This window comes from Thrips palmi, unplaced genomic scaffold (genome assembly GCF_012932325.1).
Source record: "Thrips palmi isolate BJ-2018 unplaced genomic scaffold, TpBJ-2018v1 HiC_scaffold_8, whole genome shotgun sequence".
Lineage (NCBI taxonomy): Eukaryota > Metazoa > Arthropoda > Insecta > Thysanoptera > Thripidae > Thrips > Thrips palmi.
In genome coordinates, this window is record NW_023144635.1 from 8,702,927 (window position 1) to 8,725,587 (window position 22,661).

At 42.0% G+C, this 22,661-nt stretch overlaps 8 protein-coding genes across 11 annotated transcripts in view; 4 read left to right on the plus strand and 4 right to left on the minus strand.

Annotated features, from left to right (window-relative positions):
* LOC117653063 (CCN family member 1) overlaps positions 1 to 2,828 on the minus strand; it is a 76,654-nt gene extending 73,826 nt beyond the window's left edge. The window contains exon 1 of the mRNA XM_034398425.1: positions 2,730 to 2,828. The gene's annotated coding sequence lies outside the window, so the exon portion shown is untranslated. The remainder of the gene's footprint in view (positions 1 to 2,729) is intronic.
* The window catches only part of LOC117653060 (ABC transporter G family member 20-like), a 53,966-nt gene that overhangs the window by 16,891 nt on the left and 14,414 nt on the right, over positions 1 to 22,661 (plus strand). The gene's annotated exons all lie outside the window — the stretch shown is intronic.
* LOC117653062 (uncharacterized aarF domain-containing protein kinase 5) lies at positions 3,443 to 7,668 on the minus strand. Of its 3 annotated transcripts, none has more exons than XM_034398424.1 (11): positions 7,512 to 7,668; positions 6,947 to 7,225; positions 6,643 to 6,868; positions 6,426 to 6,560; positions 6,187 to 6,345; positions 5,985 to 6,116; positions 5,727 to 5,892; positions 5,471 to 5,641; positions 4,567 to 4,744; positions 4,150 to 4,311; positions 3,443 to 4,059 (listed from the first exon to the last, which is right to left on the minus strand). In XM_034398424.1, the coding sequence occupies exons 2-11, from the start codon at positions 7,210 to 7,212 to the stop codon at positions 3,960 to 3,962; spliced, it is 1,695 nt and encodes a 564-aa protein (XP_034254315.1). In that variant the 5' UTR covers positions 7,213 to 7,225; positions 7,512 to 7,668; the 3' UTR covers positions 3,443 to 3,959. The 3 variants fall into 3 exon arrangements, with proteins under 3 accessions (XP_034254315.1, XP_034254313.1, XP_034254314.1); XM_034398422.1 differs by lacking the exon at positions 4,567 to 4,744 and adding an exon at positions 5,081 to 5,318; XM_034398423.1 differs by lacking the exon at positions 4,567 to 4,744 and adding an exon at positions 5,081 to 5,318 and having other exon boundaries at positions 7,429 to 7,588.
* LOC117653065 (BTB/POZ domain-containing protein KCTD9) lies at positions 7,866 to 12,166 on the plus strand. The gene is made up of 8 exons (XM_034398427.1): positions 7,866 to 8,081; positions 8,433 to 8,554; positions 8,643 to 8,855; positions 8,944 to 9,101; positions 9,178 to 9,401; positions 9,505 to 9,700; positions 9,782 to 9,915; positions 10,000 to 12,166. The coding sequence occupies exons 1-8, from the start codon at positions 8,034 to 8,036 to the stop codon at positions 10,114 to 10,116; spliced, it is 1,212 nt and encodes a 403-aa protein (XP_034254318.1). The 5' UTR covers positions 7,866 to 8,033; the 3' UTR covers positions 10,117 to 12,166.
* LOC117653066 (mesoderm induction early response protein 1-like) lies at positions 12,784 to 16,657 on the minus strand. 2 transcript variants are annotated; one of them, XM_034398430.1, is made up of 4 exons: positions 16,491 to 16,657; positions 15,788 to 16,164; positions 15,124 to 15,698; positions 12,784 to 14,774 (listed from the first exon to the last, which is right to left on the minus strand). In XM_034398430.1, the coding sequence occupies exons 2-4, from the start codon at positions 16,152 to 16,154 to the stop codon at positions 14,712 to 14,714; spliced, it is 1,005 nt and encodes a 334-aa protein (XP_034254321.1). In that variant the 5' UTR covers positions 16,155 to 16,164; positions 16,491 to 16,657; the 3' UTR covers positions 12,784 to 14,711. The 2 variants fall into 2 exon arrangements, with proteins under 2 accessions (XP_034254321.1, XP_034254320.1); XM_034398429.1 differs by having other exon boundaries at positions 12,784 to 15,698.
* Positions 17,100 to 18,369, minus strand: LOC117653067 (SOSS complex subunit B1-B). Its single transcript, XM_034398431.1, has 2 exons — positions 18,213 to 18,369; positions 17,100 to 18,028 (listed from the first exon to the last, which is right to left on the minus strand). Exon 2 carries the CDS (start codon positions 17,939 to 17,941, stop codon positions 17,285 to 17,287), a length of 657 nt encoding a protein of 218 aa, XP_034254322.1. The 5' UTR covers positions 17,942 to 18,028; positions 18,213 to 18,369; the 3' UTR covers positions 17,100 to 17,284.
* Positions 18,600 to 19,391, plus strand: LOC117653071 (histone H3.3-like). The gene is made up of 3 exons (XM_034398434.1): positions 18,600 to 18,754; positions 18,822 to 19,087; positions 19,171 to 19,391. The coding sequence occupies exons 1-3, from the start codon at positions 18,740 to 18,742 to the stop codon at positions 19,340 to 19,342; spliced, it is 453 nt and encodes a 150-aa protein (XP_034254325.1). The 5' UTR covers positions 18,600 to 18,739; the 3' UTR covers positions 19,343 to 19,391.
* LOC117653068 (high affinity copper uptake protein 1) lies at positions 19,615 to 21,257 on the plus strand. The gene is made up of 2 exons (XM_034398432.1): positions 19,615 to 19,770; positions 20,140 to 21,257. Exon 2 carries the CDS (start codon positions 20,144 to 20,146, stop codon positions 20,741 to 20,743), a length of 600 nt encoding a protein of 199 aa, XP_034254323.1. The 5' UTR covers positions 19,615 to 19,770; positions 20,140 to 20,143; the 3' UTR covers positions 20,744 to 21,257.

Below are 22,661 nucleotides of genomic sequence, written 5' to 3' on the forward strand. Positions count from 1 at the left end.
TTGCAGCAAATGACGAAAAAAAGGCGCGGGGACAGACCGTGCTCCCGACTGCTGCACACTGCAAGGCTGCCAAGGGGGAGGGGGAGGGGGCGTCGAGTGGGAGGGGCGGTCCGTGGCGCGCCGGGCCGCGACGCTGTGGCGAGGGAGATAAGGTGGAGATGCAAGTGAGGGGGAGGGGCCGACCAGGGAAATCCTCTGAATGTCACGTCTTTTAGGCCACTCGAAAAAAAATGATTTGAATAAGAGTAAGTGCTGTCTGGAGAGCGGCGGCGGCGCCTCGGTCGTCTCGGCCGCCGCGTGCTGCCGTGCTGAATGGGACGCGGCCGTGGATGCGGCCCGGCTCGGCCCGCCTCGGCCCGCGCGCTCGAAAGCGTGTCCTGTTTGGGATTAGCGCCACCAGGCCGCGCCACGCTGCCAGGCAAATACAGAGAATAAATAAATTATGGGCGTGACACTCCACCGTGGCAGCAAGGCGGCAAGACAGCGGCACTGGTGGCGGCGGCGGGGGATCCTACATTCCACCTGTGCGAAATAATGTGCCGGAAATGAATACCTGGAGGCACCTTGGGGGGGGGGGGGCCTCACTCCGGCTGAGCCAGCGCGCCGGGGAGACGGTCGAGGCGGTCGAGACACCCGGCGAGGTCTCTTCGCCCCGCCACCGCCACAGCCACCGCCACAGCCACTGGGCGCGGGCACGGACAGTGCGGACGGTACGGACGGTACCCAATTCCAGCTTACAGCGTGCTGGCGGTGCTGGCATTCCCTCCGCGAGACCGGGCGAGCAGGGTGAGCAGGCTCCGCAGGCTGCCCTTTGTTCGAGTCGTGGGTATCGCAGCGCCAGTGCTTCATCTCCCCCCCCCCTTCCCCTTTCCAACCCCTCCCTCTTTTCCTCCGCCGTCACGCCCAATCTGGATGTAGATCTCCATGCGTGTGGCGCTGGAGGACTGGATCATGAGCCACTAATGTGCCCTCCGCCTCCTCCTCCCGGATGTTGAAAAGTTTAAGAGCTCGGTGGAAGCGCGCGGCAACTGCTAAACTAGTCTACCAGTCTCGTCCGCGTCCTCCACGTCCTCGACGTCCTCCCCGAGACCTGCCGAGACGGCACCGCGGATGGTGCGCACCAACGCCGCTTCGACACTAATCAGTACTCCAGGAACTCTGGCCGGTGTACACGGGCAAAGCGCGCGCGCACACACACACACACTCACTCGTGAATGTGCGAGGCAAAATAAGTGACCCGTCAGCGCTCCGCACGCGAGAGACCCCCTCGACGCCAAGCCCCGCCAGGCCCCGCCGACGGGCGAGAGCGGCGAGAGGCACCGACCATTCCCGATGGCCCCCATTATATCCGCCGCAACCGGTAAGCCGGTAAGCCCGTATGGGGAGGCGATCGACCCAAAACCGATATTGACGTCGATTCGACGTCAACCGGTTTTCATCCCTCGCACCGGAGTGGATGGGGAGGAGGCGGTCCGGTGCTGATTAATATACACTGCAAAGAAGGGGTCTAAATGGTTTCCATTTTTTGGAAAGTTATGTTTTGGCGTGACTGGTCCGTCCACCGTTGAATGGCCGTCTGGGGGAGGCCTCGCCGGCGGCAAGACGGGCAAGGCGAGAGCGAAGGCCGTGGAGCGGCCAGCCGGCCAGCCGGCGGCCCAAGGAGCGATTCAGTTAACAGCATTAGGGGCGGCGATGAATCGAACCAAACTACTCTGCCGACTCAGGCTGAGGACCGGTCGACGAGGGCGTGGCGGGGCGTGGCGGGGCGGGGCGCGGCGCGGATGGGTGCTCTGGGTCGCCGCTTTATCTGGAGAGCCATAACTAACTACGCCTCGGGGACGCCCTGGTGCCCTGGGACACCCTGGGACGCCAGGCCTGGCGATGGAGGGGCGCGGCGAGGGCGCGGCGAGGACGCGTGGGGCCGGCCGACGGGGTGCTCGTCCGCGACGCGGGAACCGGACTTACTCCCAAAACTAGGTTTTAAAAAAATGAAAAAGGGGAGAGAAGAAGAAATTCCGGCAGTATTCGAACCCAGGACGCCGGCCGGAGCTGTGAGGAAATGAGGCGGTGACCATCATGACGCCGGGGCAATGCCGGGGCCAGTCCCAGTGCGGTGCAGTGCCTGCTTTCAAAGGCAGCAGTGGGCTGGACGCCTGGACCGCGGCATTGTGTGGCAGGGCAGGGGAGGGGAGGGGTGGCTACAGACAAGTGCATTATCTGGCCTCTGCACCCTCGCCTCGCTACGCCTCGCCCCCGCCGTCACGGGTCTCCCCGCCCCCGTGCCGCTGCCGCCGTGCCCCTCGCTGGCCTCACGCCAGCCCGCCAGCCCCAGACATGCTGCAGCAACGCCTCGGCAACGCCACACCAGGCCGGCGATGATGTCCTCGGAGTCTGAGTGTCTGCGGTATCGCGGTTCGAAACAGGGCGAGGGAGGCAAGCCGGCCCGGCGGGGGCGGGACGGGGAAGACCAGGCCGACGCGTCGGTGACCTGTGAGCAGCTGCGAGGCAGTCGGCGCTACAAGACAACACCCGCAAAGCGGCACGGTTGGGGCACAAGCCAATGACAACGACTATCCTAGCTTGCTGAGACTGGCGGGCCAGTTGCCGATGACACATGCAGTGACTCCGCTGAGATCATCACTCGATTCCGAGTCCATCCGGATGGAGCCTGGCTGTCCCGGTCTGTCTGTCACCGCTGTCCAGGCCGTCGTCCTTCGTCCTCCACTCACCCGGTGGCTGTCCCGAGTGCGACGGTGCCTACGGCGGTCCTGGAGGAGCGTGCCTCGCCGGGCGTGCAGCCGGCGTCGTGGTGGAGATCGCGGCGCAGCGCAGCCCCGCGGGGGGTGGCGGCCCGTCGCTACGTCGCAACGTCGGCGCGGTGAGCGAGTCGCGGCGGTCGGGTCGGGTCGGGCGTGCGCCGGGCTGGCTCGTCCTGCTGAGCGGCTGCGTCGGCGCGGACTGCGGAACCAGCCGCACTGGCACGGCAGCACGGCACGGGGGCTGGGGCTCCGGTCGGGGCGCCGCGCAGCGCGCAGCCAGGCTGGTTGCGGGTTGAGGCGCCGCGCGGCAGGGGGCGCCACGCGCTCCGGGCTGGCGACGCCGAAGCGAGCGTAGCGACGCGCGGAGCATGTCTTTCTTCTGGTCTCTCTGGCTGCCTCGAGAACGAGAACCACCCGTCACTCTTTTGGCTGGACGTACGACGTACGTGGCTGTAGGATGTAGCGCCCGCCAACAGACAGCGAACGCGAGGCACGCGTGTTCGGCGGGCCGGCCTACCTCTGACTTGACGGGCGCCAGACCCGCGGCCGTAGGCGGCCAGGCCCGGTAAGGCCAAGGGAAGTGCCCGGGAGGAGGCCGGGCGAGCGGCTGGTAGGACTCAACGAACCGGGTTCAATCAAAATGCCATTCGTCTCTTACAAAACGAAATGAGGAAAGCAGAATGTTCTCAATGATTAAATCGCATCTTTTATTGTAATCCAAAATAAATTCATTTTAAAAACAAAGGCAGAGAAGAAACTTAACAAAAACAACAACATTGTATTATGCAATGCAATACCATGTTCCATTGTAACAAATGTAGTACTTGAGCGCTTAAGACAGAAGTGGTGCTCCATGACCATTTGAGCAGTGTAAATACTATCTCAAAGCAAGGGAAGAAACCCATGGGAAACAGTGATGTGGTTGTATGTGAATGAGCAAGCTTAAAACTACTCAGACTGTGGACTCTTTTGCCATAAAAACGAATAAATACAAAAATATATCGTTAATACTAGGGCAATCACAATATTTCAAACAGACTTGGAAAGTCTTTACACAATTTGTTTAAAAATAATAAATGTGACTTATTCGTGTTTTAATTGAACAAATCTACATAGAGGTCATGATTTCTTGCTTCTTTGATAATAAAAATAAAATAAAAATAGTATTTTCTGTTATCTGACAAAATACAATGAAGAGGTCTAATGGACGAACTTTTGTACTGTGGCAAAATTGCCTTTGCCAAATCCTTGTAAAACACGCAGATACAGATGAAGTAAACGGTATTTGAACCAATCAGACCTACAGGAGCATGAGAAATATTAATTATGGTAAAATAGTTTTTGGTACAGTATTTGGTTTTTGGTAAGATTTTATGTTTTTATTTCTTACCATAAGCGTATTTCAAAGTATGTCCGGTCTTTCAGAGCCCTGACACTTCCAATGAAACCTTGGCCAGCAAATGCACCTTTAGTGGCACTTCTTGCCATTAAGGTGTACCGGTCTACAGGATCACCATGGTCTTTGGTGATAGCTCGGATGGTATTAATATTCCTGGAAATTGAAAACAAAAACAACTGTTATGTAAATGTGTGCTGCAGAAGACAAGAACATATAAATGTGGATTTATACATTGTCTCAAATTTTCAGATAAATATTTACAATTTTTTTTTTTTTTTTTAAGTAACTACATTTGGCCTATGCATGTTCTTCAGATTGTTCTAATGTAATGTAATATACCATGGGGTGCATACCATGCAGATTTTTTTCACACAGAAAGTTGTTAAAAATTTTGTCTCAGTAACACACCTGATCACAAGCAGTAGAGTGGATGGCATCTGCCGCAATGCAACTATAACTTTGTCAAATCTTTCCTGTGCCATTCGCGCCATGTACTGCATGTCCTCCGAGCTCAAGCTAGTCTTAATAGCGTATTTGTGCAATTTCAGAGGTCTTTGTGTGAGAATCTCAGCAAACATTTCATGGTCTGTGAAACATTTGCACAAGTAAGGTCATTTTTTAAGTCAAGAAGTTCTTTTACCATTTTGGAAACATAGGGTTGGTTAGAACTATAAAACCAGTTCCTAACTCATTGGTGTGGAGTGGCAATGATAGAAAAACAGTGTTGTACTTGTGCAAATTAAAGTATTGAACAATACTAGTGCTTCTACGGTATGTTAGGTGATTATGAATGAGCGCAAACAAAAATTAGTAATATCTCTACTTGAGCACTTTAGAACCCACTATATGTGCACAAGCAAAGGCAGACAAACTTTTACTCAAAACATGCATTTAAATACAGTCAGATAATTTTTTTAAATACCTAATGGTTAAAATGAGACGAGGAGGGAAATTATGAAAAGTATTCAATGCAGCATCATGAACCAACTCCATGTTCTTCAATATCTTCTGCTTCTCATCTTCGCTCATTTTAGACAAGGCTTGAATAGCTTTCTGGTGACCCTCGAATTGGTTAATAAAATTAAATGATTCATATTCTTCCTCCCCTTCTGGTTCCACAAACCGCCCACATATCGCCATGCAGAAGAGGCGGTAATGTTCTGAAATCATTGACCCATTACCCTTTGACTTAGACACCACCCATAAGAGAAAAATACCAACCCTATATATACCAGAATGGCACAAGAACTTGATTAAATAATTAACACTGAGCAAGTCAGATGTAGTTTGAAAAAAAATAGACAATTCTTACCATGGACACCTAACTCATGTGAGTACTTCCTCATATCTTTGTGGTTGCAGAGTACAATTGCTTTCCATAGATGGGAAAGATTTGTTCGTACATTTGTTGGCAGCTTTTCATACAAACCATGATCTAACAGAACAAGCTCCGCATTCTTATTTTTAGACCACCTAACAAGAACTGAAAAATATAAATTAAGAATAACATTCTGTATATACCTAGTACAGGGGATTTAAAAAGTGACCAATCAAGGCGCATTTCATACCATTGCCTGGATGCGGGTCAGCATGAATGAAACCTGTGTGAAATATTTGTTCTGCAAAGGCAGATATCAATTTTTGATCAATGTCAGCTAATGAAAATCCGTTTTCTTTCAAGGCTTTCACATCACTGACTTTGATTCCATCAATAAATTCAGTAACAAGGATCCTCTAAACAAAAAAAAAAGAAGATAATTTGATAAAATATTTTTAAAGTGATACTACTGACATTTTAATACACTAAAAGACAACAGGTGCCTCACCTTTGTAGTCAGATCCCACTCTACTTTAGGCACATACACATACGAAAACTTGCCAAGTTCCTGAGCGCACCTCTCTGCATTTTTGGCCTCATTGATAAAATCCAGTTCCTGTTCCAAAGTTTCTTGAATTTCCTATAGACAGAGAGAAATATGTGCATAGTTGGCTTCTGATTAATGTTTTAAGTATCAGCAATTCACTGACCTGTAGGACCCAATGAAAATTAAATTTGGGATGCATCCATGCAGCAAATGCAAGAAGGAGGTCAACTGTGGCAAGATCTCCTGAAAATCTATCTTGTAGATCAATGTACTGAGCTTTCACTGCTACATTTTTGCCATCTTTGGTCGTAGCTTTAAAAACCTGGGCACAAGTAGAAAATTTGTGAAAGAAAAAGACAAAGAGGAGGTCCCTTTGTGAAAATTTTTAAGAGATTTACTTGCCTGAGCAAGACTGGCAGCTGCTATTGGTTCTGCTTCAAAGGTTTCAAACACCTCTTCAGGACTAACTCCATATTCCTCTTGAAAGAGGTCATCAATTTCATTTTTCTTTCTCTTAAGACACTGGTCTTGTAGCACCTAAAATTATTATTTATGATTATAATTAACTTAACATAAAATGATGAATTGGACTCCAGAAAGCTATTGTTTTCTGGCATACTTTTAAGGTCTCCAAGTATTCAGGGGGCAGAATATGATTGAGAGACACCAGACCCTGGCCAGCCTTGATGTATAAGCCTCCATTTTTCAAACAGCCATGCAAGATGCTGTTTGCTGCACGCTGATGAGCAGCACTCATTGCCAACTCATATTCCATTGTCCCATCTTCCAGCCCAAGCAAGGACCACCAATAATCAAGAGAGACCTGAATGCCTATCCTGGATGTCCTGAGTATTGTCATAAAAAGATAATGAGACATCTAACTTTCAAACATAAGCCGTGAAGTGAGATTTTAGTCGGGTTACCTTATGAAGCGTCCAATACCACCAATTGACACCTGAACAAGACGTTTTTCTCTAGGATTCAGAGTTGAGTAATAGGCACCACAGCCAGCAGCAGTGATGCCTACGAACAAGAGAGCTCCTCGTTTCCTACCTCGTGGAGGTATTTGTTGTTGAATTGTTTCTTTGGTATGTTGGGAGTGTGCTCTCAAACACTGCCATGAAGGTGAGGTTGTTCTTGAACTCCAAGTTTTCCCACGAGTCAAAACTAAATGACGCAAGCGGGACATTGTGACCTTTGGCCTGAAATCAAAGAGATGAAAATGTGCAGAACACAGAACGGTCTAATTAGCCGATGAGTAAATAGAACAGCTGTTGGATGTTCCAAAACCTTAATGGAGAGGTCTTTAACTTTCCCTCCAGGAATGTAAACAGAGAAGGGAGGTTAGGACAATTTCGTCAGTTGCTCAAAATAAAGGGATCTCAGTTCTCAATGATACACGAACCTGCCTCGAACGTCAGTGGAATACGAAAGTAGCTCTCTCTCCCCAGACGTAAAATAGCAACAAAGTCATTCGCATAAACTTACTTCAACAAACCGTACTTCACTTCAATGACATAACAATTACTTTCTGCTTTGACAGCCGGAAAGTATGACAAATTTCGAGGTAGGGCCTTAAAAGAAATGGAAAAGTGGAGGGGGAAAGCCAAACTTGACTAGTCACATGAATTAACTTCATAACTTCGTATTCCGCTTTTATTTATTGAAGCTCTGGTCTCATCTAAAGCTGAATAAATCTTTGAAGCTAGTGGTGGAAAACGAGAACATTGGCGTTGGCACTTCCCTTGGCTGCAGGGAGAAACCCCCGGAACCAGTGACGTTTTCTCCCTGCAGTTAAACCCAGCCAAAGTCCCCCTCCCCCTCCCCGCCGCCCCCCTTCCCCTTCCCTCGCATTGGAGCAGAGCAGTAGCTTTTTCGTCAGTAACCACCAGGCTGCTGGCTGTAAACAGGACCTATATTTAATTTGAGTTTCAAGTAGCTCAGCTCTGAACCTCCTTAGTTTGTTTCAATTTGTATATCCTTGTAGCAACATTTTCATCCCCTTAAGCTATGAAGCGAGTTATTTTGTTCAAAAATGGCACGGATACGGATGGAAAGGTAATTCATGTAACACATATTTCAATGATTATTTGTCTAATTTTAAGCTTAAGAGAAATAAGTAATTATATTGCATGGTCAAAACATTATTTCATTGATGGGAGCATTTTCAATAATAACTTATGTGCTCACTATATCTTATCTAGGTTAGAATTTGTCTCAAGATTACCTCATATTACAAGTAAAGGAATTACCAGAAACATGAATTCTGCTGTGACCTTTCTAAGAAAACTTGACACTGTTCTGTTTTTGCATATTTATTACACTCTTTTTCTTTGTACTGTTGCAGACATTGATTGTGTTTGTTTTTTATTTATTTCTATCCCATCTGATCCTTTTTTTTTTCTTCAGGTATTCCTTGTTACACACTCTTTGGAAGAACTGCTCACAGCTGCAAGTCAAAAGTTTAATATGAACGCCAAGCGTTTGTTTACCCCTCAAGGTGGGGAGTTGGATGACCTAAAGCTTATAAGGTAATTTGTTCTTGAACATTCGTCCTTTAGAGGGGTTGGTGTCAAGTGCAAACAAAACATTTAAATAATCGATTGTCTGAATTTTCAGAGATGATGATGTATTATATGTGTCTGCTGGAGAGAGGTTTATTCCTGTTGAACCATCTGCAAGTGCCAGAAAGGCAGGGGCTGTGGTTCCAGTTGGGTCCTCTAGCACAGCTTCATCCTCAAAGGATTGGGTTACTCTTAATGTGGGTGGCAAATATTTCACCACATCAAGGAGCACTCTCATAGCAAAGGAGCCTCTTAGTATGCTTGCAAGGTACCCCCTTCAAATTTATATATGGTTTGTCTATTTACATTCAAGACTTCTTCACTAACACTTCCAATTTTGTCTTGTGATATCCTAGGATGTTCGCTGAAGGTGAAAATGGATATCTGATGACCCCAAGTAATGTTGACCATAAAGGAGCCTATTTGATTGACCGAAGCCCCACCTACTTTGAGCCCATCCTTAATTATCTAAGAAATGGGCGGCTAATTTTTGATACCTATGTTAACCCTGAAGGTGGGTTTCTCATGTAAATTGCTTTTGATCGAAATTAGCTTGCCAAATCTAAACCAAAAACAATTGTATTTTTCAGGAGTACTGGAAGAAGCACGTTTTTTTGGCTTGGAGTCATTAGTACCCCAACTTGAAGCTATGATTGCAACCAACCAACGGTCAAGAGACACGTTGCCTTTAAGTCGCAGGGATGTTATCAATGCTCTTGTTTGCACTCCTGTGACAGCAGAATTACGATTCCAAGGAGTAAATTTGGCTGGATCTGATCTTTCACGGCTGGACCTTAGATACATAAATTTTAAGGTACACTCATTGAGTCTTTCTGTATATTTTCTGTATATGTGTTCTTTCTCATCAAATTTTTATTATATAATCATTTGATTTTTTTTTTGATTTTTTTTTACAGTTTGCATGTTTACATGGATGCCGCTTGGTGGGCACAAACTTAAGCTGGTGCTGTTTAGAACGAGCCGATCTTTCACATTGTCAACTAGAGGGTGCCCATCTTGTGGGTGTTAAAATGTTATGTGCTAATTTGGAAGGTGCAAATCTACGTGGGTGCAATTTTGAGGATCCCTCTGGGGGCCGTGCAAACATGGAAGGTAAAACTTTGTTATTTATATACCTCTGTGTTATTATTTGCCAATAAAACTGGTTGCTTGAATTCAAACATTTTTTTGTAGGTGTGAACCTTAAAGGTGCCAACCTAGAAGGCAGTAATATGGCTGGTGTAAACCTCAGGGTTGCCACTTTAAAGAATGCCAATTTGCAAAACTGTGATTTAAGAGCTGCAGTTCTTGCTGGGGCTGATCTTGAGGTGAGTAAGGATTGAAACTGTGGTAAATTTTGATATTTTATGAGAATAAATTCATCAAGTTTATTAAACTGTCTGTGATTTCAGAATTGTGATTTATCTGGAAGTGATTTAAATGAAGCAAATCTTAGAGGAGCAAATTTGAAAGGAGCCGCCTTTGAACTTATGCTCACTCCACTGCATATGTCACAGGCAATACGTTAAAGTTTTTGCTAACTCTATCTTAATGATGGAGCTTAAGATGGACTGATCAAAGCACATGGCTCACTTCCTTTTCTCATTCTTTCTGTCATGAACTGGTTCATCCAAGCTTTCAGCACACACAAATTGTTATGAACTAATTATTTACATTTACTGTCTGTGCAAAGGAAGCTCAGAGGTAATTTTTGTAAAAATGATCATAACAGTTTTCATTTTTTATGCTTTTTGCTGTAAGACAATGTTAGTATTGGAGTGTATAGTCTTGCTTGTTTTGAGCTGCTAATGTCATCCATAGTGTGGCTCAGCAAAATGTGTTTGATGTAGTGAAATGTTCATATCAACGGATGATGGCACATGTAATGTGTACTGAAGGGGAGGTATATTGGAGATAAACTTCATCAGTATGTTCATATGCACCACCATGGCCAAATATATATTTTCAGGAAAGCTAGAATTTGCTTGTTTTTAACTGCTTTCTCATGTTTACTTTATCAACTTTTCTTTTAGTCTAATTTTTGAATGTTACTAGAAGGACAGTTCTGTGTTACATAATCCAGGCTTACATCAGTGTGCTGCTGTAGTGTTACTTTATCTTTCAGACATGCAATTAGTATGACTTCTACTATGCGTAGACATTTATGATTTCTCTTTAGGTTACCCACATAGTACCTTTTATACATACATTTTCTTAGCTTTTGTTCTTATCATTTGAACTGTTGATAGATTTTTTTGTGAAAGTATTGTGCCAAGCTTGCGTGACTGTATTGTTTATATCATCTTTTAAGTATTACATTACCACTTTAGGTGGGCTAAACTACTACTTTATGGTCTATTTTGAAGCAGCTTTTATTGCGTGATTTGTGTGAATTGACTTCCTCTAATGACACCAGAGGGTGCTAGATTGAGAATATTGTCTTATTTTTTAAGGGATCTGTGATTTTTTGGGATGGGTGTTCTATGATGTGCAAATACATTCATAACCAATGTAGAACCATGAGACTGTTAGCAGTACTGGCATAGAAAAAGAAAAATTAGAGAATATAATACCATGATCTGGCAGTTCGTTCAGTGTAGCTGGAACCATGTCCTGTTAGAGAATGTACTACCATCATCTAGCAGGAGGTTTTAGGGAAGTACGAACCACTTCTTGTTAGAAGTCTACTCAAAGTGGATTTTTTGCTTCATTCTCTATCATTTATCTACTTTTTTGTGCTGTCCAGCATAGGATTTTCAGCTGAAGATTTATGAGCAATATTTCTATATCAACTAACTACTGCTGTGATGTTCTGCTTGAGGCTAACTGCTTTACTCCTTGTATTTCTTGTAAATTAGAGAACCTTGTTGTAGACGTTCTTGTGCTTTGAAAAGAACTGCAGTTTTATTGCTGTGCGGCTTGTAAGCACAACTCGAGTTGCCTCAAAACACACAATTAACATAATTAAGTTCTTATGAAATTTTAGCATAATACATCTAGTTGTACCTCTGACTCTGAAGACATTTCAGGCCTTTATTAGCGTGTACTTTATGTGAGCTCCTTAAGAACTAGTGTATGTTTTTATTTCCCATTCATTACTGCTTTGAGTCTTCCAACTACTTTGCTTTGAACATTCCCATGTGGTCTCTAGCATTCCTTCCATGTTCTGAGGATACCTGTGGCTAACGTCTTCTAGCTCATCGAGCGCTCTATTAAAGAAATGTACAGGAATTTTGTTATTCTTTTGTACACCAGCAAGTGTGGTAAATTACAGGAGGAGCAGACAGAATTTTTGTGCATTAGCAGAGAGGTCGCAGGTATGGCCAGCCTTAACAGAGACTTAAATTTTGATAGGTAATATTATTCAACTTAGTCTGATTATCATGTTACATGAATATGCATTCATTCTATATATATATATATATATTAGATGTTATAATAGTTGTATGTTTATTTTTCCTGTTTTTTTATTACTATTCTACAGGGTTTATTGTTGCGATTTTTTGTTTTTTTCTAAGATGATCAAGTTTAAAACTCAATCTCAAATTCTGAATTTATTAAAAATGTGTTAATACTGCCGTTGTTTTGTGACTTCATTTGTGACATGCACGTGTCTGGGTGAAAAATGTCCAGCAAGAAAAAAATACAACCTATGAATAACATAAAGTAGGTTTATTCTGACACTGAGTGTGAAAATATATTCAGATGAGAACAGCTTAGATGAATTAATTGAGATTTGTACATTGGATTCTATCAAATTCCAGATTTACACAAGCATTGCTTAATCAAAGTATGTACAACACAGAAAAGTACTATATTCCAGTTCAAGCCAAACAAACATCTTTCAGGGACTCTTGCTTGTATTTTTCACTGTTCAAAATGGAACACAGAAAGGGTTAACTTGGGTCAACTTGAACAGATAAGTTATTAAGTAATACAAGACTGTATTTGGAGTAAGTTACTACGTTGGGAAGTCAGTAGTTCCCTTGGCCAAAACCATAAGTGTACCATCAGAGAAATCTACTAAATCATTTAGGGCACATAAAACCTGATTGAAGCCATGGAAACAGTAATTTCATGAGAAGTAACCATCGCTCTGAGTCTTAGAGCAATTATCTGGAGTACTAAGCAAAGACAAAACCAGGGAAAGGGGAAGAGAGGGGAGGGGGGTCAGAACATGAAAATAAGCCAATAAGTCATTTATGGAGATAACTATGGTCACTAACATATCATTAAACTGAATACATCAGTACAAACTTTACAGCAAATCAGGTACAACACACACCAGCAAAAAGAAAAGCTTCTCAAAGAATTGGCTTATGACCCAACATGATAACTTTATGACCATTCAAGCTTTAAACAAGTTTGTTTATTTGGGGAAAGAAGAAGGCAGAGGACCTACCAAGGGTCTAAGTTGCAAGTGTCTGACTTAAATTAAAACATAAAACATTGTGGATACAAGGAAAAGTCTGGACGAGCCCCTTCCTTTCAAAAGTAAACTTAAACCAAAATGCACACTCCAAAGAGTAAGAATTTTGTGCTGAAATGAGTCCGGACAAACACCTGCTAACAGTGTACGGTAATGACAATTTTAAAAAGAAAGGGAGAGTGAGTAAATTGTCAACCAACTGCATCAGTATAACTTGATGGGACCCTAAACCAGACTCTGCAAATCTAAAACTTATTAAAACTGCATACAGCCAACTTTTAAACTGAAAATACGGGATTGACCGTGGGCTTCAGCATTGAGCACCACATTTGAAAAATTAATAAATTAAAGCATGATAGGGAATTGAGAAAAAATTTCTCTATACAGTAAACATTGACATTTTGTTCAAAAATGGTGGCAAAAATGTCACTTCAGAATAATGAGGCACATATTGCATATTCAAAATAAGATCTTCTTGTACAGTAGCTGTATACACGTCAGGATGATGTTTGAAACATTTAACAATACTGATGCACAAAAATACAGGGAAACCAGGAAACCGGTTTCAAATTTTAACACATGCTACTAATTTAATTAGGAAAACAACAATTAACATTGGTAACACCTACATACATAGTTGATAAATAATTCTCCTGTATATGCACTGTGATACATGAACAGGTTCATACCTTGTAAATGATGTGACATATTTTAAGGACACTTGACAACAAGATGACAGCTAGAGTCACAATTCAGCTAGAAGGTATTACAAATTTATCATTGTATTTGGATTATTGACATATGCATGATTGTCACTTGAATTTAATGTCAAATGTCAAATGTAAGCCCCAATCAAAAGGGCAAAGTTAGTAGTAGACAAAAAAAGAATTGCAGGTAGATAGATTAATTACTCTGCATTTACTATGCTTCCTTTTAAGATCGCCATATCACAGTGATTTACTCTAACAATGACCTTCAAATAACAGGAATTTATTAAAAAACATAAAAACTTCAAAGGGTTGTAACAACTCTTAACATACAGAGTTTACTGCACAAATTAATGTAAACTTAAGATTCTCTTTCAAAATGATAAGACAAGCAATTGTTGAGAGCTTTCTTCAGCAAATTGAAACCACGAATGCTCTGAGGATAAGCAAAAGTGGAATAAAATTAAGAAATGAAGGTGAGACATACCTAGGTTTATATTGCATTCATTAGTTACACACTGAAAAATAAGAGAACAGTGCTCAATTTTAACATAGCAAAATACAAGCACAAGGATAACCTGAAAGCATAATAAATGAGTGCAAAAATGGCACTCTAGCTTTCAAACTAAGGTAGAATCTTGACTAAAACATAGCTAGGAAATCTAGTGAATTAAAATGCACTACATGAAGAGGAAAATGAAACGATAACGACTGTATTACATACAAATTCTTATTACTATCACAGGGCTTCTCTGCTCACCTATACAAAGTTATAGGTATGAGAATCAGGTATGAAAAAAAAATAATTAACCTTCAGATTGAGTGTTAACTGTCACAGGAAGAGAGTTACACTATAAACGCCAAATTAGGCAAAATTCAATGTCAATTTACCCATACAATCTGCATCAATCCATTGTCATGTTATCCACAGAGCAAGACAGTTGAGGCACAGGGAAGTAGATGATAACAACAATACAAATGGAAATCCTTAATGTTTCATCCATAAGTGTCCGCATGTCCTGGGTTGTCCATGGGAAAATGATGATGATTCCTGCACCAACATATCCACAGAGAACACATTTAACAGAAAAAGATGGAGAAATATAGAAAGGAAGAAAGAATTGATGAGACTGTCTTCAGGTGTTAGCCTGAGTGAAATGATGACCTGAGTCAATTATGGTTCACTCCAGAGAGGTACTAGGACCCACTTGATTACGCTCCTTGCGAAGAGAGCGTAGTAAGGAGCGGCGCTGTGGTTCTGGAACATCTTCGAAGACCGTGTGTATTCTACGGCAATGCTCACAGCCACCACAGGCCGCAAGGTCATGCTACAATTCCATTTCAAGCACTGACCAAAGGGCTAAAGGGAGCCCTGTATGTTTTTTTTTTTCATTACGCACCTCATTAGCAAAGACATCATGACGCTCAGTCTTCTTCCATAGATAGTAAAATTGGACTAACTCTCCAACCGAACGAGTGCGCACTTTGTTCTGTTGGATCATATGAAAGTCTTTTCCATAAGTGCGTAGACCATTTTCAAAGTTGCGGCACTCTTCATCGGACCAAAGGCTCATAGTATCAGTGGCAGCAACAACATTCATTTGGCGTCTTCTTAAGGCTTCCTCAACATTAAAACCACACTGGAGGAGGAGGAAGAGGGCCTGTTCATCATCACGGGTTATTTGGCTGTTTGAACCACCACCCACTCCCGGTACCTTTTTCAGAAAGGTCACAACTGCATCTTCTGATAAAGCATTAGGCTCCCATAAAATCTTATCCTCATTTTCATAAGGAAGGGCATCATCATAGCGGCACAGGCCTTCTGGAATAAGTGCTTGATAATCTGAGCCAATCATGATGGTCTTCCTCCATTCATCTTCCTCCGGCTGGTAATCATGATCATCCCCATCTTTGTCTTGTAGCCTAGGATATCTTAGTAATCTTGCTGTAGTTCCAGGTTTTTCACCTTCCTCATCTGAAGCAAACACAATGTAGTTAGAATACAGCATACATTAGAGTACAGGCTAAAGAAGTCAGTGGGAAATGCTGCTGCAGAGTACTTACTTCGTTGAGGAGCTTCAACCTCCGCTGGTATTTCACTGTAAAGTTGATTAAGTTCAGAATCCTCCGGAGATTCATCATCCTCATCCTCTTCAAAGTCTTCCTCCTCTTCTTCAACAGAATCAGGTCTTTTCCCATTGTCACCGTATCCATACATTTTCATTAATTCCTCGATGGGCATCTCACTCTCTCGTTGCAGCTCTGACACTTCATTCTGAGTGTCAGCAGCCTGTTCCAAGGCTTCCTCCTCATCCAAGGTCCTCTCATCATCGAAGTCATTAACCATCATATCAACTGGAGGATCAAATTCTTCATCTCGACTTCGGTCCACCTCAGAGGAGGGTCCATCTTCTGTGAGTTGAGCATCCATTTTAAGTCACCTGAAATTACATAATTGTGATCAATGCAACACATGTATGGTTTCCAACAATACCAACTTAGTCCAATAAATTATACAACTTGATAAGACAGAAAACTTTGTTAAATTTCCACTGAAGATCCGATGGATACAATTTAGGATTTAGGATTCCCAGAAGACAAAGCAATGATCGAAACCCACTTACTTCAAGAATTTAGAGGGGATATTCCACTATCAAATAAGAACAAAATTGAATCAAAACAAATAAGGTTGTTGAATGAAAACAAGCCGAGAATAATATTTAGGCTATGTCTACTAAGTCGCCTAGTCTCTGTTGTTTGAACTTACCAACTTATTTAGTGGTTTTCGACCATAGTCCAAAATAAGAAATTGCCTCAAAATAAAATCACCCGAGCTCGAGGCATAGATAGCAGAATTTGGGAGCAATTACGGCAAAAAGTAGCAAACTTGAAAAGGGACGCTGAACGAGACCCGACGCCAAAAGCTAGCCAAAGCAAAACAGGTTCGCCGTCGAATGTTTTCTTCAAAATGGCGGAGGACTCGAGTAATCGATGACCCGCGTTTCCGGGCGCGTTTTGAAATGACTCGGTGGTTGAACAAGAACGCAAAGGTGCCAGGAATGCGTGGCATTTCGGAACAGTCACTGGATTTGCGAGATCACCCGAAGCATGTAGAAACATTTTTTTCTTTTTCCTTTTAAAGACCGTGAGGTTGATGGTTGCTGGTCCGCCGTGTGGTGCTTTTCTGTGGTGGCACGCGAAGCGCGATGTGCTCCAAATGTTGTATCTCGCTACTTGGCCAGCACAAACAATAAAGTTCAATCATTGCATAAAGTAAACAAATATTTTTATTTTTTAGGATCCAGTTTAACAATTAAATTTTGATGAAGTAATGTCAGGAAGGGACAAACCCTATTCGTCAGCCAAGAGTCAGCAGTGGAAGTTTTTCTTCCTCCTTTTATAAAAACTCTGATTTATTGAGAGACAGAATCACTTTTATAAAGGTAGAATTACACATGGCAGTGTTGACCACTCCGCCCAGTAAAAGAAAAACACATACATTTTACAAAAATTATGTAACAAAAACAAACTGAGTCTACAATACTGATTAAATTAATTAATTCATCTCTTATCACCTCCTCCCCTTGGCCTCGGTCCTCCTCGTCCTCGAGCGTTTCCTTTCACAGGTGATTTTCTTCCACTTGATTCAGTTGAGCTTGCTGTAAATCGAGCCCCAGATTTAGATGGTTGAGACGAATTTTGAGTTGTTGTCGCTGGTGCGTGTGCAGATGTTGATGCGCCACCCGAATTTCTGCCTAAAGGAGGGCCATTATTTGAGTTATTTACACCATTATTTACTCCAGACCCCGAATTTTTGTTCAAATTTTGATTTTGAGCAGCTATTTGAGCTGCTAGCGTTGGATTTGGTTCACTCATGTTTGGCTGTTCACTAAATAACATACAGTACTCTCCAATTTTTTGTATGTCACCAGCTTTACTGCAGTACAAAGTCAAACAGGACCGCCACATTGATGCATAACCTTTAGTGAGCCTGATAATGTCTCCAGGCTGAACATACTGCCCTGGCTCATCCCAAACAGATATGTTTACACATCCAGTTGGGTCTGCTACTTTGCACGAACGAACTTCTCTGTTTTCTTTGGTTGTTGTTGGAGGCCCTACTTCTAACACAATTAATGTCATGTTCAAATTCTTCAAGCCATGACGTAAATCTTTAATTTGCTGTTCTTTTTTGTCCTTCATGAGCTGTTGGTCCATGTTGTTCGTTTAAGAAGGTATTGTCTTCTCACAAGTTGTGTTGCAGTCTAAATTGTAGTTGGCATGTTCCTGGCAGAAACATGAAGCCTGTAAAGTTAATAGAACATATTTAATTCGTTCGACTAGGCTAAAATCATACAGGAAGACAGGCCATTTGGCAATAGAAACTTTCTCTTCTCCCCACACTCACAGTAGTACCGGCCCCTAACCTCAAAAAGTAGGTGTTTCCCGCATCATACGTGTCTAACAAACCAAAATATCTGTGCCTTACCTTGTCGTATGATTGGTGAACTAAACTAGCATTTAATTAAGAGTTATCAGGTATTCCTGAATTCAGACACTACAATTGTCTTTCAAAATATTTGTTCTAATCGAGCTAAGGCTGAGGTGTTGACAGTACTTAAGATGGTACACCTGTTCCGTCGTGCCGTTCCGTCCGTTCAAGTTCGAACAAAACTTGCACTGTCACAACCTTGCACACAAAAAGCTGAAAAAAACGCTATTTTATTTTATTTTATTTTATTTTATTTTATTTTATTTCAAACGGACAATTTTTCAACGTTCAGTCAAATCTTTGAATTATTTGTTATTGCCGATAAATTTTCGTCATATTGGCACCAGTGCAGAGAAGGGGGGGTGGGGAAGGAGGAAACGAAGGGAAGGGAAGGGCAGGGAAGGGGGATCAAAACAAATATATACCCCATTTTCCCTTATTCCCATTTTGTGAACACGTGCTTCGTGATGGTACAGTGCCTCCCAGTTTTGCTTCAACTTTGACTTGGGTCGTCCACTTCCAAAATGCCCGGCGCAATGGTATGTTTTGCTTCTCATATCCCCAGTTTAGGATTTCCCCTGTTATTACCTATTATGTCTCTTACAGAAGAGGCAGTTGCCTTTTCCTGGCAAAAATGAAGCTAGTAATCAAGACAAAGATTTTTCATCGTCAGTTAAGAAGAAAAATCATAGCACTCCTACAAGAAAGACAGCAAATGATGTATCTTGTAGAACTCGTCGTTTCAAGAATGGCACTAAAGCTTTAAGGGAGATAAGATCATTGCAGAGGTCTACCCGTCTTCTTATACCAAAAGCAAGTTTTTCCAGACTTGTACGTGAAATCATCAATCAGTTTTCTTGTCAAGGTCTCAGGTATGATGACTATTCTAAACATTTCTTTTGGCTGTTCAACTGTAACTAATCAACTAATTTTGAAAAATTATTTTTTGATTTAGGATCCAGCCTCAAGCTTTAGAAGCTCTGCAGGAAGCTGCTGAAATGTACATGGTTCAATTTTTTGAAGATTCACTTCTCTGCACTCTGCACGCTAAACGAGTGACTCTACGGGTACAGGATTGCCATCTCATGCGGCGTCTAAGGGGCCCCTCTGAAGTCGGAAACTTGTAACCAACTCATGATTATTCCTTAAGTTGTAATTAAACTGTGATACTAATTACATTTGTGTTCCTTCATAGATTTTGTTATAATAATAATTTAGTGTTGGTTGTTGGATTTGTAATTGTTTGTTTATTTCAGTTTTAGATCTTGTCAATGTTTGTTTTCCAATAAAAGATTGTCTATCACCATCACAGTCTGGATTTTGGACATCCCGCTGTTTGACCTTAATGCCCCCTCCCCTCTCTCCCTTTTCCCTCACGTCCTCTCTTCCCTTCCCTTCCCCTCCCCTCCCCTTCTCCTCTGCTCCTCTGCTATCCTGCCTAAACCTGAACCCACCCCAACCTTCAGCCTCGCCAGCATATGTTTCAGCCCCGACCCCGTTCCTATTCATTTCACTGTCACATTCAACGGCATTGAACAGTCTCTTTTCACTACAGGTAATTGTTTCTACTATATCTCCTCTGGATATGGTTTCCCGTACCCAGGGCAGAAATTTTCTCACGGACTTGTGAAAGCAACTTGCTTCCAAGTCTAACCTCAATTTTGTACGAAAAAGGACATGAATTTTATCCAACCAAACGTTCTTATTTTAAACATTAAAGTGTTATAGCCCCTTTAATGTCTGGTCGTCAGATATAATTTCTTTATCATCTAAACTTTTTATTGCAACCCCCAATTACTATGATGATATATTTGTGAAGAATTGTTTCAGTTTATCAAATAATCATTTATTGTGAATCCAGTTGAAGCCCTTTCTTTATTTGGATGTGTTCAAGTAATTAATTTATGTCTTCTTAAAATTCTAGAGCCATGGACCACAGCCACCATAGTCACTCCGACCATATGGAGGATCACTCAGGACATCACGTTCATGCGGATACCCCAATGGCCGATGCTGCCATTAATGATCATAGTGCTCACTTTTCCATGGGTGGTCACAGTATGACATTCCACTTTGGATATCAGGAAAAAATTTTGTTCGACTGCTGGCAAACCACCAGCCCTACTACTCTGTTCGCCTCTTGCCTGGGTATTGTTATCCTATCTGCACTGTATGAAGGTCTGAAATACTTTCGTGAATATTTGTTTTGGAAAAGCTACAACAATAATGTTCAGTACCGAGCTGTGGAAATCCCTGCTGGTAACAAAAATGTTGTTAGGGATGATCAGGTTGTAACCATGGTGGGTGAAGTGATAACGAAACAACCTATGAGTATGTTCAGTCGAATGCATGCATTACAAACTCTTCTTCATATCATTCAACTTACAATCTCATACCTATTGATGCTTGTGTTTATGACTTTCAATGTTTGGTTGTGTCTATCTGTAGTGTTCGGTGCTGCTTTGGGATATTTTATGTTCGGCTGGAAGAAACCTGTTGTTGTGGATGTCACAGAGCACTGTCATTAATTTTCAAATTAAGTTGTAATTTAGAGGGGGAGTTGCTCAGATTCTGGCATTCCAAGAATCATGTGAGTTCTTTGAGAAAAATTTCCAGGCCATCAAGTAGTGTGTTTTTGTGCATGCTTAGCACTGTATGTTTGAGAAATCTGAAGTGAATAATTTCTGCCACCATGACTAAACACCGAGGTGCGCATCTTTATTTTCTCTTGTGAATATGATTTGATCATGAGTTATTGAGCTAGAGTGTAAAGGATTCCAAATGTGAATATGCTATTTTCTCATGGCTCATCATCCATAAAATTCTTGTTGCTCTCTCAAGTTATGTTCTCCATTACAGTGCCAACAATCAGTGCTCCAAAAAGCACAAATGCTGAAAACAAGAGGCTGAAGATCTGAGAAACTTAGTAGTTTGGTCAAATATGATCTGTGTATTTCCATGTATTCAGTATTTTAAGTTCCATGTATCTTATCAAATTTTATCTCATATATTAAATTATTTTCTGTGTGTACCACTGTCAAATTGGTCATTATCAACTTTTTGGTATAGCTTTAATTACTGTACTGTTAGAAGCTTTCATTTTGTGGTTCTGAGTCTCTTTTCTTGTGATTTTAATGCAATTTGTTGATTAGGTGTTGAACACTGAACCTAAAATTGCAAAATCTTAATGATGTATTTCTGTTGCCATGACTAACCACATCAGGTATACTTCTTTTTTTCCTGTTGAAGATCACAAATTTAGTTTTCCAAATTCTATGGGGTTGTGGAATATAAACTGAATGAAATGTAGTTACCATTATTCTAAAAAGTAAGTAAGAAATATGTCTGTAGACACTGTTTGTACGTAATAAGTTGTAGAAGCCGAAAAAATTCGGTCTCTACTGAATCTGGTAAGATGTATTTTGTTCAAAAGGAAAACAGGGGCATTTGTGTGAAAGTGCAACAGCTTTTTCATTTAAATTCCTGTTTTCTGTTTCTTTAGGTTATTGTGGGGCCAACATATCATTTATGCTCTTATTGGAGTAAAATATCTTACAGGGTAATCTTTGTTATTAGATTAAAATGATTATGCTCTGTTATGTACATTTAGGACAAAAGGAAAGCTGTGGTTGGTGTGGAAGTTTTAAAATTAATAAATGAGCCTTTTTGATCATTTGTTTTTGTTTGTAAAGTGCACTGTTTTTGATGATGATGATGATCATTATTATTATTATTATTATTTGGAAACACTGCCTGCCACAGATCTTCCTTTGGTGTTACATATGTAAAATGAGTCTTTTATGCCACAAATGACATGTTATATGATAAGCTGTCTGATGGCTTAGAAATGCAACTGGTATTTGTGATTGACTTCTTTCAAATACTATCGCTTTTTATATTCCTTCTAAGTGGTTTTTATGGTGCTTCATTCTTTAAGAGTAAGAGTACGTAGTTTTAGAATTTCTCTAACTGGGCCATCAATTGATATCCACTGTCCTGTCCACATGATTTTGCTCTTTGTAAGTTGAATATGTCTTTCTTTACTTTGAGGCCAATATAAAGACAATATCTTTCCTCTTCTGTCCACAAAAAGAGTTCATTATATTTTTGCCTCTTGATCTGATATGTATTGCGTTACATCAAATACAGAAAATAAAATATTTTCTTCCATTTCTGTTTTGTGTTTCTTTTTGATGTACCTGTTAGCTTTAACTTGACAAAATTCAGGGATTTGGAAGAGTGGTGTAAGAGGTGTGGGGAAGGTAGTCATCACAAGAAGAGAATCTCAGTAAAATGCGCGGTTCAAGTTCGATTGAACCGCCAAATTAAACTGGCCGGCTTTGTTCTCGCTTGGCGTGCGCCGCGCTTCGCACCGCACCCACGGTCCCAGCCCTCCGCGCCCCCCGCAGCCCCGCGCAGCGCCGCGCCGCCGCAACGGCAGGGGAC

Coding starts and splice junctions, on each gene's coding strand:
- LOC117653062 (XM_034398422.1), bottom strand. CDS start 7,212: ATGTCCCGCTTGCGTCATTTAGTTTTGACTCGTGGGAAAACTTGGAGT. Junction 6,561..6,642: donor AATACTTGGAGACCTTAAAA/GTATGCCAGAAA, acceptor TAATAATTTTAG/GTGCTACAAGACCAGTGTCT. Junction 4,312..5,080: donor CGTCTCATTTTAACCATTAG/GTATTTAAAAAA, acceptor TTCAATTTCCAG/GAATATTAATACCATCCGAG.
- LOC117653065 (XM_034398427.1), top strand. CDS start 8,034: ATGAAGCGAGTTATTTTGTTCAAAAATGGCACGGATACGGATGGAAAG. Junction 9,402..9,504: donor TTAGATACATAAATTTTAAG/GTACACTCATTG, acceptor TTTTTTTTACAG/TTTGCATGTTTACATGGATG. Junction 9,916..9,999: donor TTGCTGGGGCTGATCTTGAG/GTGAGTAAGGAT, acceptor CTGTGATTTCAG/AATTGTGATTTATCTGGAAG.
- LOC117653066 (XM_034398429.1), bottom strand. CDS start 16,154: ATGGATGCTCAACTCACAGAAGATGGACCCTCCTCTGAGGTGGACCGA. Junction 15,699..15,787: donor GGTTGAAGCTCCTCAACGAA/GTAAGTACTCTG, acceptor TGTTTGCTTCAG/ATGAGGAAGGTGAAAAACCT.
- LOC117653067 (XM_034398431.1), bottom strand. CDS start 17,941: ATGGACCAACAGCTCATGAAGGACAAAAAAGAACAGCAAATTAAAGAT.
- LOC117653071 (XM_034398434.1), top strand. Junction 19,088..19,170: donor TTTTCTTGTCAAGGTCTCAG/GTATGATGACTA, acceptor TTTTTGATTTAG/GATCCAGCCTCAAGCTTTAG.
- LOC117653068 (XM_034398432.1), top strand. CDS start 20,144: ATGGACCACAGCCACCATAGTCACTCCGACCATATGGAGGATCACTCA.